General features: G+C 39.7%; 1 gene segment (V, D, J or C); it reads right to left on the bottom strand.

Moving 5' to 3' along the window:
- Positions 1-3,823: 3,823 nt before the first annotated feature.
- On the bottom strand, positions 3,824-4,523 carry LOC122800294. The segment is given in 2 exon segments: positions 3,824-4,137; positions 4,463-4,523. Coding segments are annotated over 2 exon segments (363 nt in total).
- Between the last annotated feature and the right edge of the window lie 10,001 nt (positions 4,524-14,524).

The following is a 14,524-nucleotide window of genomic DNA, read 5'->3' as shown; positions in this document are numbered from 1 at the left end:
TTAACCTGCCCCTAGCCCTAACGTACAAACAATTGCACACTTACCTGAACCGAACCCGTAACTTTCCACCACAGCGCTAAGAATAGCAAAGCCACAAAAACGGCCAACCGAATTCTTTCCCTAGGAAAGAATTCACTGTTCTGCAGCTTCGCTATTCTTAGCGTTCGCTGAATAGTGTTCCATATCAGAACATTCAAAGTTTTAATACTTCGATGTTCTGATATAGACCCAAGAAATACAGTACATTGCATGGTCAGGGTGTGCACCCTAGGTATGTTAAACGGAATGTCCTGAAGGGACAGTTTTTAGACATGCAAGGTTAAATGTTAAGAACAGCAATATGCTTTCCTCTTTTAATTATTTAAGTACTGAATTTCGTTCTAGGTGTTATTCTAAAAAGAGATACAAATGGTACGAGATGAAGTTTTATCTCATAGGAATGATACAGCAAAGCCCTATTTTTCAGATTTTACTAGTGGTGCTGTATTGAAAGCAGATAAACATGATAGCAAACTCACCTATTCGAATGATGTCCATTCCATATGCAATATTATTAGGAAGCATTGGCATCTGATGTCCAATGACGGATGTAAGGAATATCTTGGTGAGGTTCCGGGATTTTGTTTTAAAAATAACAGCTCCGTAAAGAAAATGCTTTCTTATAAACCTTTTGGCATTGAGAGTAAATGTATTTCTGATAGGATAGGCACCTTTCCATTTAAGACATGTAGTATGTGTAAATATATTAGGACTGATGATAAGTTTATACATCCTGATATGAAACACATCTTTAAATTTGATTTTGATGCTGACTGCAAGAGTTGTGATTTAGTTTATTTAGTTGTCTGTGATCTTTGTCAATATTATTATGTTGGGAAAACCAACGGCAATTTGAAAGATCGAGTGTGTGAGCATAATTATGACATAAGTAAGGGTGATAATAAGAAAGTACTATCTAAACATATTTCTGAGGTTGGCGATAACCACTCTTTTAGATTTATGGTTTTAGAATTGTTACATGGAGGGATTAGAAGTAGTGCCACTAGAACCAAGATGTAATGTCTTGAAGTAAAATGGATTTTAATATTGCAGGCTGACAAAGGGTTTGAACAAGCATGCCCCTTTAAAACATCTTCTTAGGTCAGGTGACCTTGCCCAGTAATTCTGAAAGTATTTAAAGGTGTTTTAATTGCTGTGTTATAGAAGTGATAAAGCACCTGGTTTTGGTGCAGAAGTGCACATCTTTTTTATCTTTTATATTGGATTGTTTGAATAAACACCGTTTTAAAGTATTCTGCCACATCAACTGGTTTATCTATTTCCTTTTGTCTAAAGTTAGTTGTATTGACAATGCTTTTTATTGACAGTTAACTTTGTCTAATATGTTTTAAAAAAAGAGAAAGAGCACCAAAAAGAGAGATTTTTGTAGGGGGGGCAAGCCATCCTCTACCCACCCCCTACTTACATATACTAACTCCATGGTCACATATCCATGGATAAAGATGAATATATACAACACTGATTCACTGTGTGGGGTGTTTTCTCATTTCTTTGTGGTTGTGTGACTGTGGAGTTAGTACATTTAAGTAAGTGGGTGTGGGGAGGGGCAAAGACCCCACATAGGGAATGCAGTGGGGTTTGCCCCCTGCTATAACATCTCTTTTTGGTGCATTTTCTTTTTCTTAAACATGTTAAATAAAATTAATTGTTGATAGAAAGCCTTGTCAATAAAATTAACTTTAGATAAAAGTGTGTCAATTAATTGGGTTTAGGTAATATGTGCATTACACACACACACACACACACACACACACACACACACACACACACACACACACACACACACACACACACACATGCATGCACAGTGCACAAACACATGCACACAGATGCATGCAAACACCACACATGGCCAGATATCATTCTTATTTGATGCATCCTGCAGTGGGTAAACTCATCGATCAGAATGCATAACAAAAAGAATGAGAAGGAAATAGTGCTTTTGCAAGATTATTGAACACCAAAGGTTCAAGGAATTTTTGTTTTCACTTTCTCCATTATTATACAACTTCAGGGTTGGTATATTTAAGTTAGTGAAGGAAAGGGACACACTTGTTTTTATGTTTTGTGTTGTTTTGGTGACTTTGTTTGGTTACTTTGTTCCATGGGATTGCATTCAGGGAGTAGGTGTTTCAGTAATGGGCCATGTACACATGTATATATTGCTTGTAAGGGTAGGAAGTTGGACTGGATGCCATATGGTGGTGGTATGTAAAGAGGGTGGGGATAGAAGATTTAAAGTGTGGACAATCTTGGAATAGGGGAGGTAGTAAACAGGTAAGTCACAATGTATAAATATAAGCAGGTGAGGGGAAAACCAGTGAGAAAAAGTACAGCATTTAAGTAAGTACTGAAAAAAAGATATAAGATGCTTTTATGGGAGGCGATGAGGAAATAAACAACTCATTAAACAGGATCTTCAGTTTGTCAAGTAATAATGGACAGATGCAGCTCCTAAATGCTTTATCCCATCTGTGGATCCCCTCAGATTATTTATGGTATGATCTCAGTGATTCTAACTAGAGGTAATATATAATTATCAATCAATTTGTGGGAAACACCAAATGGAATAGGGTAATTTGAGCACCTAAAGGGAAACTGGTTAGGCTTAAAATGGCCGGCAAGCTTCCTAGTACTTACCTATCAACCTCTAGCTATTACAGTCTGTCTTCTAATGCTTATTCTTTCATCGGTGGAGTGGATTTTCTCTTTCTTTCTTTTTCCTTCTGCCCTACTATGTGTGAATTAAATACCTGGAACAATGAACATCCTGTATTGGATTTTTTTCATCATCTTGTCTTAATCACAGCAATCATTTGTCTTTGATCTTATTGTATTATTACTAATACTTGCCCCACTCCTAATGCATGGAGCTATGATAGTGAAGCATTGAGGTACTCTGTACCACTGCATTCACTGATTATTTTATTTTAACAGGGAAAGACCCATTAAATACGTGACTTTAGGCAGCTAAGAGTAAGGCTACTTTGGTTTATTATGCCACCTAGACTGTAGCTGATCTTTTTTTCTTTCATCCATGTGCTAGCCCTGACTTTTCTTGGACTTCTAGGTTTCAGTGTGTTGACTCATTTATGAAAACTTATTCTGTTATCAACAGAGTCTCTCCAGATGTTTCTCAAGTTCTTTACACATGTGTTATTGTTTAATCATTTAAAATCTGCCATCTTTCCTTCTGTATAGCTCTTCAAAAAAGTTCCCTTTTGACATCTCCATTGACTGAGTAACACCATACTTGGCAGAGGTTGCTAACCCTTCACATGTGATTTTGCACTGTCTGCATTGGTTTCTGTTCCCCTATCTGCCTCAGTGTTTCCATTATTTACACCATGCCCAACTGGTTTTCTTTTTGATGTTTACCGTACTGTGATTACATATGGTTACTTGTTAACCTGCTGTGTGTCCTCACTGGACCTTTGGAAAATGAATATTTTAAACTAAACAACTACTCAAAGCTAGGTCAGGATTAAAAGAGCACTTTTTGATAACTAGTGTTTTCATGATCCATAACTCTGCTGATATGTTTGATTACACAGAATAAATATCAATAAACTATAGATTTGATATAGACTTCCAACTATTAACAGAACCTAGTTAACATTATATAGTGAACAGATGACATGCATGAACATTGCATTTACTGATGGTACATCACCTCAGCTGTTACTGTCCTTCAGTGAGCAGGGAACTACAGCTGCAGAAGCAGAACCGGTGATGAAGAAGGTTTTTGTTTTAGCTGTTTGTATTACTGCATCACTGTGTATACAGTAGGGTCACTGACCCATGTGCTACAGTAATAATTAGCATCATCCTCTGCCTGAACACCAGAGATGGTTAGTTTAGCGATTTTAGCTGAAGTGTCTTTGGTCAGAGAGAAACGATCAGGGATTCCAGAGGCTTTGCTGCTGTCATACCCAAGGTACCATGGGGATTTCCCAGGCTTCTGCTGGTGCCAACGTAGACTATTACCACTAACACTGCCTGTGCAGGTGATTTCAGCATTCTGTTCCAGAGACACGGTCAGTGATGAAGGCTGGTTCAAACTTCGAGCCTGGCAACCTGATTAAAATTAACATATTCATGTCAGCAAAACAACAGTTACTTGTTACTTGTAGTTAATGAATACTATTTTAAAAACATTAGATTTATATCTAGCAAACTGCTCTGATTTTTAAAGTTTATTTCCATCATGACTGAAGCAGTCTGACTCTCACAAAAAATACTACTTAGTATAAAAATGGAAGGTATGGACACAACAACTTTAATCACAGAAATAGTAAAATAACTGATCTACTTTCATAAAACATAATTTTATTAAATAATAAGCATCACTCTTTGAAATAAATGATATAAAATGTAAAGTATAAAAATGAGAACCCTTTACATTGCAAGTAAGTTATAAGAAGAACAGTAACAGAAACCCAGCAACACATCGTGCCTGTGTGTTACAGATAGTAATTGTGTTAGAGATCATAATGAGAAGCCTCTCTGTTATTAATATTTAGCTCTTTCCTTAACACCACCTACAGCACTGAACCCCACCTTTTATGTAGATCTCCCATTCTTCATTGGTTTCTGGGTTCTGACAAAATCTCCATCCTTACCTCTAAGGGGCAGTGTAAAAAGTTTCAGCACTGAAGATGATTAACTAAAGAAAACCAAATGCAGTAGTTAAGCTGTGATCACTATCAAATAATGTCTAGATTGTAACAATGTAACCAACCAGTGATGTTTATGATTTCCAGAACCTGGTCCTGCTTCTAGACATAGCCAGCTGGCTTTAGGCACCAGCGAACCCTGCGGCCACTGGGGGCCCCCTGTTTGTGGGGGGGGGGGAGCCCAACCACAGCAAGTTATCTTATCTTGATAGTTTGTAACTTGTCTATCAAACTAACAAAAGCTAGTACAATAGTCCCGTATACTTAATAAACCAGGTGGGTAATAACTCTTATTTATATCTGCTTTAAAATTTAAATATATCTCTGGTTATAGTAACAGTGTTTTATCAAGTAGTAGGCTTCACACTTCCATTAAATATTTTACCACTGACATAGTGCCTCTGGCGTAGTTCAACCCTGCTTGGTGGACATTCTCTCCACTAAAACCAACAACATAGTGAGCTTTAGGTACCTGCAATACCTGTGGATGCAAGGGGTCCTTTAATCATCCTTGACTGTGTGGGGGCCCCACAAAAACAGCTGATGGTTAGGAAGAAATGAGAAAAAAATGTATTAATTTCCTGATTATGCTCTTTAACCTGAATAGGGCTGTGGTTTGACCCTGTTAAGATAAAGCTGATAATGAACTTAAGCAATGGAAGCAGTAGAGAGCTCAGCAAACTGGAGTGACTGATTTGAGTGCAAACCTTGTATTTTAAGAAAAGCTGATGCTTCCCATCTTCAGGGATGTTTTTTTCTTTCAGGGTGTTTCATAAATACTGGTAGAACACCAGGTACTACTATTCTCAACTTATTTGCAGAAGAATACAGTACAATAGCAAAAATAATAGCAGAATAAAGGCTCAAAATCAGGAACACAATTTAAATATTACTGTAATTCACTTAAAGTTAATAGAAAAACATCTTTTGCAACAACATGCATTTTTTGGATAATGCGAAGTGGAATTATTGACTGTCTATATTCCTGAATGATTTATTGGCAAATCAAATGTCTTTATGAAGGCCAGAGCAGAATTCTGAGCAAAATCAGGGAAGGTCTGTGAAATCAGAGACAGTAACAGGTATGCATTATTTCTTACCTAAGTAAATAAAAGTGACTTACCCCTGCTGCTGTTTGACAATTGTTAAACAGCATTCACTAAACTGGTGCGGCAGTACTAGTGCTACACAATGTATTGCTATTTGCTGAAATAAGTACAAAACTAGTTTTGCTATAGCTTTTGTGTGTGTTTGTAAAAAATATTACTGATTTTTATTTCTGAATACCTCCAGTAATGCCAGGATACATACCTTATTCTTCTGGGTATCAGTGAAAAATGTAGCTAACAAGTCATTATATTTCAAAAGTAATGCATAAAATATGTCAGAGAACTTTCAGATACTTCAATCTTCAAGGAGTCTAGTGGGCCCCACTCACCAGACTGTATAAATTCATATGGGGCTCCCTTAATCATCCTAGACTATGTGAGGTACCCACAAAAGCTGTTGCTGGTTGGGGAAAAATGAGAATAAAATGTATTAATTTTCTGATTAAGCTCTTTAACTTGAACAGAGCTGTGATATGACCCTGTTAGGATAAAGCTCATAATGGCCTCTGCTGTCTTCCGCACCTATTCTAAAACCAGCACTGCTCAGATGAGTGTGTACAGAAAGCTGCTGTAGGTTATGGAGAGGGAGGGTTGTGATTACTTCTTTAATTTTAATTACAGTCAAACCACGGAGGTGTGCACATGAGGTCATTACAACTTATGTTTAGGCTGAGGCCAGTGTGGTCATTGTTTCTTTTACTTTTCTCAGAAACCTCAGACGTGTACAAAGAAGGTTACTATAGCTTGTGTAGGGGCAGTGTACTCTCTAGCAGCAATAAAGTAAAATACATTACTGTAGTCATTATTTTTTCAATATCACATCAGGCATGTATACAGGTAATTGCCTTTGAGAGTTAGGGTTGAGGAGTGAGGAAGCATGCTATATATATATATATATATGTATGTCAGTACTCACTTGAAACACATGACTGTTACAATTTGAACCTCTGCTTTCATCCCAGCCTTATACCAAAGGTATGTAGTCACAATCTTTTTTGGGGGGTAAGGGAGGCAGGCCATATTCCCAGACAGGACCTCTGTATCCAGACAACAAATGGCTTGTTAGTTTGCTGTGAGCTACTATTTTGCATCTTTGAATATTAAGCCTTGGGCACAACTTATGTCTTCCTTGAAAGGAAAAAAAAACTGAATTTTTTTTTTTTGCTTATGTTTTTTGTTTAGGACAGCATAGGAAAAGTAGGGCCAGCACCAAGGATCACTTGCATAAAATTTGACCTGTTAGTAACAGCCTGCTTTTAATTGCTGGAACCTGTGTTCTGAGAGACTGCCTTCCAGACTATCTGCAAATATACAGAGCTGAGTATATTTTTTCGTTACAGAGTTTGTTAATTGTTGCTTAGATCTCTGTTGAAACTGGTTGTCTCCCTGTTCTGAGAGACTGCTTTCAAATCTATCTGCAAATATACAGAGCTGAGTATATTTTTTGGTTTTAGAGTTTGTACTGTTAGTTGTTGCTTAGATCTCTGTTGAAACTGTTTTTTTTGTTCCACCCACCCTCCCTATTTTTGGCTTGTAGTTTAAATTTGGTGGGTTTTGCAGTTGTCCACCCCACTGTAGATTTGATCTGGGACACTCCCCCAGTCCTATCTCTTTACCACATTCAACCTAATAAACTTTTTCTGCACTTGCTTTTAGTCCTTTTTAATTTAATTGCATTTTTTAAACTGTGTTTGGTCTAATTTTGCTACATACTCAAGTGTGCTAGCTTGCACTGCATGTGAATTGTTTTTACTACTGTTTTTGCTACATTTCTGAAAAAAAACTGTAAGTCTGTTACCTACCTTTCCTGTAACTATTGTTCCAGATACAGATTTGCTGTATCCAGGACTGTATGTAAGCTTCTGAGCACCCTAAGCCTTTCTGTGTTGGAGGGAAGCCTTCTAGCTTATCAGTGGGAGTGGTAAGCACTAGGTAACCTGTCTACCACATAAGGAGTGGTTCTGGCCCAGAAATTGTAGTTATTGGCTGTTTGGGCAATCTCTTCCATCTCTCTCAACTTTCTGATTTGAAAGCCTGCATCTGCACTTGTTTCTGTCCTGTAACTCGTCTAGTGCAGATACAGATTCTTGGTTTTAGTACTTAAATTTGCTTATTTGTGCTCAGCACTTGTTCAGAACTTGTAAGCACTAAATAAGCTACTAATTACTATAGCACTCAATCTTCCTCATTACCTAGAGCAAAACAGTTTTTTTACTTACTTTTCTCACTTGCTTAGAGAAAAACATCTCTTGTACTCACTTTCCTCACTTACTTAGAGGAAAATAGTTTTTTTATTCAGGCATGTCCAAGGGTCAGCTCCCAGTGTTCTCTCCTGTCTATCTAATGAATCTGGGCATCTTGAGGCAATGTAGAAATTGCCTCATGTACACAGTCAACCCTCTCCTCCTACCACCCAACATTACAACCTGTGAGAGATGCACTTATCTAGCCAAACTGGAGGTAAAGCTCTCTCCAACCAAGACTGAACTTGACAGTCATGAGGAGAAGGTAAACATTTGTACCACACCACACTCATCACATAGTCTCACTAAATCTACACCACCAAAATCCGCAGATAGCAACACAAAAACATTTGCGGAGGCTCTCAATAATAATATGTCTAAGCAACAGAGACCTCCAAAGGAGAAACGCAAGCAACATCCATCCCCCAACACAACCCAAATGACACATAGCCCACAGACGCAGTGTGCCACTCAACCACAGCCAATAAGGCAAAACAACGTACCCAACACACTTGTCATAGGTGACTCTATAGTCAGGCACACTGATGTCCCACTTACCAGGCTAAACAAGGAGAAGGTTACTGTCAGCTGCCTGTCAGGTGCCAAGATCCGCCACATAACCCATGCACTCAGGTCACTCCACAACAAGTACAAATATGACTCTGTCATTGTCCATGTTGGTGTGAATGACCTGAGACGTACCTCTCTGGACTACATGAAAAGAGACATGGAAGAGCTCTCCGATCTTGTAGCACAGGCAGGTATGACCCTAGTCCTGAGTAGCATTCTGCCATCACCCAGAATGATACCGCAGTACAAGGACAAAATGATTGAATTCAACAATTGGCTAAGCTTCTGGTGTCATTCTAAGGGATCCAGTATCTGTCTGCTTGGGATGACATTGTCGACAGACCATGATGCTTTACCACAGATGGCCTGCACCTGTCGCCCCTGGGATTCCAGATACTGGCTAAGGCTCTTGCTGGCCCTATAGTGCCTTTTTTAGGCAAGGTTAAAATAACAAATTCACCACTGTGACAGGAACAGACAAGCAAAAACTGAGGGTAATCCTACTCAATGTTAGAAGTCTAAATCTCAAAATGCACTCACTCGAGGCACTCCTTAAAATGGAGAACATCAATACCTGTGCAGTGACTGAGACCTGGTTAAAGGCTCCAGAGAGCACCCCTGCACTACCAGGCTATAACTCATACCACACTTTTCGGCCATGTAACCTGGACCGAAACACCAAAGGCAGAGGTGTGTCCATATTCATTAAGGATATCCACACCTCCAGGCTAGTTGCTCAGCATAATGCATCCGAGGTTATCCAAGTGCAACTAACTCTGGGCAAAACTGCAATCTAAATTGTACCTTGCTACAGATCCCCCACCATGTTCCAGGATTCCCACTCCTCTTTTCTTGATGTACTCGAAAATATTAGGGTGCAACCAAACACCCTAATAATGGGCGACTTCAACTACACCACCATTAACTTGGAAATCTACTCATGTACCAACTCCTTAGCTCAATGCTTTCTGGAACTCATAAACTCCAATGCTCTGGATGAACTTATCCACACCCCCACCAGGGGCAACAATATTCTAGACCTAGTCATTACCAATATGAGTGACCGGTGTTCCGCTCCTGAAGTCAACTCTTCGTTGGTCCAATCCGACCATAAGCTAATCACCCTTGATATCCTCATCTCGCCCCCACCCCCCATTAAGGAAACCATGGTAAAAAATTTCTCCAAAGCCAACTTCATGCTTTGTAAGACAGAAATGGTGAACTTCATGACACCCATGCAGATGGACAATACAGTCACAACTGCTGAATCCTACACAAATGCACTCTATAAGCACTTACATGAGTGCATGGATCATGCTATCCCAAACAGAACCAAGATGCTATCCTCCAAAAAAAGGAAGCCAATCTGGTGGACTCCTTCCATAAACAAACTGTACAACAGAAGGAAGAAACTGTTGCAAAAGAGAGTAAAATCCCATGAGTGGAGGAGCTCCCTGGTTAACCTCAGTAAGAAGTTGAGATCCCTTATAAGATCCTCCAAAGCTAGCTACGAAAACAAAATCACCTCTAATTCTAAGGACAACTACAAAGCATTCTATAGCTATGTCAAGAATCTCGATGGCAGCACCCAGGTCTGCTCTGAGTTACAGCACAAAGGCACAAAAATTACAGAACCAACTGATATTGCCAACATCCTGGCAGATAGGTCCAGTGCTAACTTTACCCCCCATCACCCCCTAAAGGGCCCATATCTATACAGGAAGAATGCAGAGTCCCAGTAATCACAACTATGCAGGTAAAAGCTGCACTCTCTAAAGCCAAAAACACAGCATCCATAGGACCGGACAACAACCCAGGCTGCATTTTACATGAACTTTAGAACAAACTGGCTTTCCACTTAAGCACCATGTTCAATAATTGCCTCGCACAGCAACAGTTATCCCACTCCACAAAGGAGGAGCCACCACTGATCCGGGGAACTATCGACCTATTAGCCTGATGAGCCTGGTCTGCAAGACCATGGAACGTATCATCATGGAACTCATAAACAAAGATATTGGTAACCTTCAAACTCTGGATTCCACCCAGTTCAGGTTTGTGAAAGGCAGATCATGCCTCCTGAACCTGATCGGCTTCTTTGAGGCAGTCACCAAAGCCATAGATGAGGGTAAGGTGGTTCACACAGCCTATCTTGACCTCACCAAGGCTTTCGACACCATCCCCCATTCTGGAATTATAGCTAAACTAAATAAACTAGGTATAAATACTTACGTCACAAGATGGGTTAACAACTCGCTCACTGACAGAACCCACACTGTAAAAGTTGCAGACTCCAAATCTGACCTCAAAGCAGTGACAAGTGGAGTACCACAGGGTTCCGTCCTGGGACCTCTCCTGTTTGGTATCTACTTCTCTGACATACAGGCTAACACAGAAGGCCTCTGGCTAATGAAGTTCATAGATGACTGCAAACTAGGAGCCATAGTCAAGTCCCCAAATGATGTGGACATCCTACCGAAGGGGCACGCTGAGACAGATTCCTGGTGTCAGAGCCATGGCCTCAAGCTCAATGCCAAAAAGTGCAGTGTCATCCCCTTTGGTAAAAACTCTGTACCCATGAACTACCACATAGGCAGCACTCTACTTAACACCGAATGTGTGATAAGAGACCTTGGGACCCAGGTGGACAGTAGTCTTTCCTTTGATAGTCACATCGCCACAGTAGTCAGGAAGTCCTCCTACGTGGCAGACCTCATCATAAAAGGGTTCTCATCCAGGAAAAAAGAGGTAATTGTTTCATTGTTCCCCTCTACTCGACACTCATTAGACCCATTATAGAGTATAACACCCCTTTTGGAATGTACCTCACAAGACAACTGCAGCAGCTGGAAAGGCCACAGAAGTACCTCACAAAGAGGATTACTGGCCTCAAACAAGTACCCTACACTGACCGCCTCAAAAAACTCCAGCTTTACTCTGTAGCATATCGCCTACTCCGAGGTGATCTCTGCCTAACATATAAAGCTATGTCAAACCCAGAGCTGTTGGACATGCTACACATAAAGAAATCCCAATCCTTCCAACCTGCATGCTCTAGGGACCTAAACCTTGTCACCACAATAAACAGGACATGCTGGAGGGATAGATTCCTGTCCCAGAGACTTCCCATACTCTGGAACAGGCTACCCATCTATGTCAAACAAATTTCTTCATTAGCACTCTTCAAGAAAAATCTTGATGAGTGGATGGGAAACAAGAAATACACCCCAGGGATCACTTCTTTGTCTCTGCTCGACAGTGGCACAGGAAAATAACTTTCTTGGGTGGCGTAAGCCAGGGAACCTTGTTGGCTAGGCTTATGTAGGCCCCTGGGCCGATAGCCTAGTACCTACCTATGAACCTATGAACCTATAAAAGGTTGGGAAAATGCTCTAAAATGCATCCCAGACCTATAACCCTATAGCTTCTTGGGCCCTGGCTTATCCAAGTTATTTCCTACATGATTATTACTGTGCAGTCTTGGTCAGGAATGGTGTGCTGAAATGAAGCAAGAAAAAGTAAGCTGAACAGCAACACTGAATTTCCTTCTTTAATCATAATTTCTTTTAAAACAATCATTAAATGAAAAGATTATGTAAAAAGAAAAAAATAAATAAATGCACTTTAGAGCATATAGACAACATTTCACCTACGTCCAGACTTATACATAGAGTTACTATTATATATCATTGTTGTAAATAAAATGCCAGTAACTGTGAATGTCCCTCTGTGAGATGGGTGAACATAATGTGGTACATAGTCTGTTGTACTGTAAGAGCATTGTAGCTACTAGTCAGTCTCTACATACTACTACTAAACGTTTGCAGCACAAACTAAAAAGCTGCTTCAGAGGGGTGGCAGTGACAGGCGATACTTTGATGGAAGTGCCTACGGGGCCCCCAAATTTGACATTTGCTGGGGTCCCCCAAAATGCTAACACCGGCCCTGCTTCTAGACATGCTCAATTTGCATGTGATATGAATAAATTCTGTTTTTCACCCACTGCATCCTTGGAATATCTATCCATTGCAAACCTCTGCCCAATAAGCAAATAGTTAAGGATGATACTCTTTTTTCAAGTAACACAGAATATAAATAATTACAGTTACTATCTGGCTCACATACATAGCTCTCAATCCAACCTCCTCATAGGTATGGCAAGTGCCAGAGCCCAAAAAAACAAAGCAAATATGAAAAGTAGGGCCAGCGCCAAATGAAAGTTGCCAAATAAATATTAGTGTATTAAATAAACATTTTCAAGAAACTAAGGGTGTCAAACATCCCCAGTAATGCACAAAAGTACTCCAAGAAAAGCAAACCGGTTTCACTATACTAGCCTTCTTCAGTGCACAAACAAAATCAATAAGAAAAACGTAACATCAGAGCAGCAGAATTTAACGCATCTTAATTGTGGACCAATCAAGTCATTATATACTTAATAGATTCCTATTAAAGACATATTTAAAGATGTTCATTCAAACCAGGGCTAAAAAGGCCACCCAATTTAATTATCCATTTTCTTTCCTTATAATTTAAAATTGAATGCCAACCACTTTTGAGGGACCTATCTCCTTTAATTTTATTAATGACCGTGAAGTAAAAGGAAGCAGAAGGGTGCCTAAGTGTGGGTTTATACAGTGCACCGGTGAGTTTGCTATTCCTTATATCACTCATGTGTTCCAAAACCCTGATCTGTAATGGTCTAGATGTCTGACCCACATAAAATGCCCAAAGTTTTGCCACATTAGAATGAGAAAAAACATCTCTGACCCACCTTAGAGGCTGATTTCTGATCTGACAACAAAATATTCCAGTGTTGCTGGATGATCTTCATGAATGCTTTAGTGTTGCGTCCATATGTAGTGACCATTCTCAAAACATCCTTATCCCATGATATTTTTTTTCTTCTTCTGACATGGCAAAACTGTGGGCTGACCTTTGAGCCATTATAAACATTCTTTCCATGTTTCAGCTGGACCTGTACAACAAACCCTATCGAGGGAAAAATTGTTTTGGCACATATCCATGTGGTCATTGCACACATTGTTCTAGAATTTTTAAAATTAAGGAATTTACTAGCCCCAACACTGACAAAGTTTTTGATATAAAGTTTCTGGCCAATTGTGATTCAGATTGGGTGGTGTACCTTGCTTCTTGTACTTTCTCAGCTTTTTATGTGGGTCAGACATCTAGACCATTATGGATTAGGATTTTGGAACACATGAGTGATATAAGGAATAGCAAACTCACAGGTGCACTGTATAAACACACACTTAAGCACTCTTCTGCTTCCTTTTACTTCTCCTGATATATAGTTATGCAGGTTACAAGCAAGCCCTCCAGATCACCTTCCACAAGGTGTCTGTCATCATATTGCAGTGAGGCAATCCTGGGGATTACTGGGAACCCAGCAGTGGGTGTAAAGTCACAAAGCACAGTGGCCAACCCACCTCACCTTTTATTTCCAATGGTCGCTTCTGAAAAAAAAACTAAATAAATAAATGGGTGATTAGAAAAAAATAATAGCATATATGAGTTCCAGCGAATACCTTATCCCACAACCAACAGTAACATCTGACATGTAGCTGATGCCTGTAGATTCTGGCCCATCTCTGCTGGGATGCCATCTGATTTGCCTCAGTCTTCTGTGGTGCTGCAAAACAGAAATCTAAGAGAAGTAAATCAGCATATTACTGGCAAAGGAAGTAAAAACAGGTGAATCTATAAGTTCTATATATCATTGCCAATGCATAGCAAAGCAACTTAAAGAATCAAGTAGCTTTCACTCCCTAACCTCTTCTTCCAACTGGCAGAGAAGAAGCAATGCAATGGCAGACTGGACATCTGATTTAATTCATGCCTTCAT

Source organism: Protopterus annectens, chromosome 4.part0 (assembly GCF_019279795.1).
Source record: "Protopterus annectens isolate FY-2018-M chromosome 4.part0, PAN1.0, whole genome shotgun sequence".
Taxonomy (NCBI): Eukaryota; Metazoa; Chordata; order Ceratodontiformes; family Protopteridae; genus Protopterus; species Protopterus annectens.
This window is presented reverse-complemented; position numbering and strand designations above follow the sequence as displayed.